At 22.5% G+C, this 2,533-nt stretch overlaps 1 protein-coding gene across 1 annotated transcript; it reads right to left on the minus strand.

The window, feature by feature from the left end:
- Window positions 1-185: 185 nt before the first annotated feature.
- LOAG_14487 (hypothetical protein) lies at window positions 186-1,257 on the minus strand (the record flags this gene model as incomplete). Its single annotated transcript, XM_003149983.1, has 2 exons — window positions 186-567; window positions 1,007-1,257. 2 exons carry the CDS (start codon window positions 1,255-1,257, stop codon window positions 186-188), a joined length of 633 nt encoding a protein of 210 aa, XP_003150031.1.
- Window positions 1,258-2,533: the final 1,276 nt, after the last annotated feature.

Genomic DNA, 2,533 nt, shown 5'->3' on the forward strand with positions numbered 1-2,533 from the left:
CACAATTATAATTCTACTAATAAACATTGTTTACTAATTATGTTTTTATTGAAAGATATAGCCTAAGATGTTAAGCTTATTTAATCGAATATTTAAGCCAGAATTGTATCATTATCTATCAATTGTTAATTTACAAAAAAAAAAAAAGAAAAGGATTAAAAATTACATAAGAAAGGTTAAATAAATTAAAATGCTAAATGAAGCATAAAACTTGCATTATTGTTGAATTTTGTACCAAAACTGTTCCAACCATTGGTTATAACAATAGAGCCAGTATTTTCATCAAAATCTAAACTTGGACTAGCAGAACCAATCGAACTATCAGTACTGGAACCAGCAGAACTTGGTGCTGGAGAATCGCCTGTTGAATTACAATATGGTTGCCAAATACCACATGTTAATGTTGTTGTAGTTGCTGTTGTTGTTGTTGTTGTTATTGTTGTAGCTGTTGTTATTATTGTAGTAGTAGTTGTTGTTGTTGTTGCTGCTGCTATTGCTGTTGTTTTTGTTGTACCATTATTACTATCACTGTTACTGCTATTACCATTTATTTTATTGTTTCCATTACTGAAAAAAGATAATTTTCTCAAATAAATTTTCATTTTTTTATTTATAATTTTTTCAAACCAATTTTGTAATTATAATTAAGCAAAATGATAAAATTCATCAGGAAAAGAAAAAGGAACAATTAGTAAAATATGTCAAAAATAATTCAAGGGGAATTTTAATTGATTGCAAATCTAATTTGATAACATTTCATTCATTTTTTTTTTTTTTAATGATCGCTTATAATTTTGCTTATTTTCATGTAAACAGGTAGAAAGATTAATTCAAATCTTTGTTTACTTATTACTTTCCATTTATTTAATTATTTATATAATTAACCGCAAAATTTCTCAAAATTATTTACCACTTGAAATACAACTTAATTTTACAAAAGCTTGCATACACTTATATCATTTGATAAACTTTATGGATTTAGGTAAAATGTTAAAATTTAACTTACCAATTAATTTGGTTACGACGAGTTTGCAATGAAAGTTGTGGCTGCTCTTCGTTATGAATGAAATTACATCTTGGTCCATATGGGCAATAGCCAACTTGATGAAAAGGTTGACAGTATTCCGTTTTATATTTGGGATGCCTAGATACTGGCCTTCTTTCTTCTTCACCATGAGCATATTGACATCTACAATTATCAGTTAAATTATAACAGGAATTATTAATTGCAAAAATTTGAATCACAAATAATAACATGTATCAATTAATTTAAAATTTTATGCAAAACATTTTACAACCTATAAACATTCACTTTTTATCATCTATTAATTCAGAACGAATTTCAATTGATTGAATAGCTAATTTATTTCTTTGTCAATTTTAAATAATCAATTATTTACATACAATATAAGAAGTGGAAATATTTGTGAAATAAATTAATACCAATTATCCAATGCCTCTTTTAATTATCTGATATATCAATCAAAAAAAATTCAATAAACTATATAATTCTTATGCATCAATAAAATTATCAAAAACAAAGTTACCAATAGTTATCACACACCTTAATTTATAAGAGTTAAAACGAAAAAGTTACAACAAAATTAAATTCAAACAATTTTATTCAAATCATCAACCTACTATTACAAGACTGATAACTGCTTTAATCTTAATCACTATTACATATTTATTATAATACCGAAAAAAAAAACTGATAATGTTGGGAAAATAAAACTGATAGAAAAAAATCGGCAAACTGTTTTTTTTTTTTTTTCATTATTGTCAATCATCGAAAACATGACACCTAAATACTTTTTTGATAAAAATTGATCATCGGCAAAAAAAAAAAATAAAAAACGAAATGGATGTTAACATGTCATTATCATCATCATTCTAAATATTTTCTCTCTCTTTTTCCTTCTCATCCTTCTGTTGTATGGGAAAAAAAAAAGTCAATGGTTTATATACATGCGGAAAAAAAAAAAAAATGTAAAAGTACAAAAAAATCTTCCAAAGTCATTCTTATTTTGATCATCCTTTTAACCATTCTTCTCTTCCTTGTTTTTCTTCTTGGTGAAACTTTTAATTGTTATAGTGCATGGTTAATGATATATTATTGATAATAACTATTACTACCATTAGTAATCGTGAATAATAATAGTAATAATAATTAATAATAATAATAATAACAATGATAATAATAGTTAATAATGATTGACAATAACAATAAATAATAGTAATAATAATAATGATGATAATAATAACAACAATAACAATAATAATAATAGTAATAGTAATAATAATAATGACAATAATAACAATAATAATAATTAATAATAATAATAATAATAATAACAATAATAACGACAATAATAATAATAATAACAATAATAATAGTAATAATAACAATAATAGTAATAATAATAATAATAATAGTAATAATAATAATAATAATAATAGTAATAATAATAATAATAATAATAATAATAATAATAATAATAATAATAACAATAATAATAAACTAATAAATAAT

The sequence above is a fragment of the Loa loa genome, assembly GCF_000183805.2.
Source record: "Loa loa unplaced genomic scaffold supercont3.725, whole genome shotgun sequence".
Taxonomy (NCBI): domain Eukaryota; kingdom Metazoa; phylum Nematoda; class Chromadorea; order Rhabditida; family Onchocercidae; genus Loa; species Loa loa.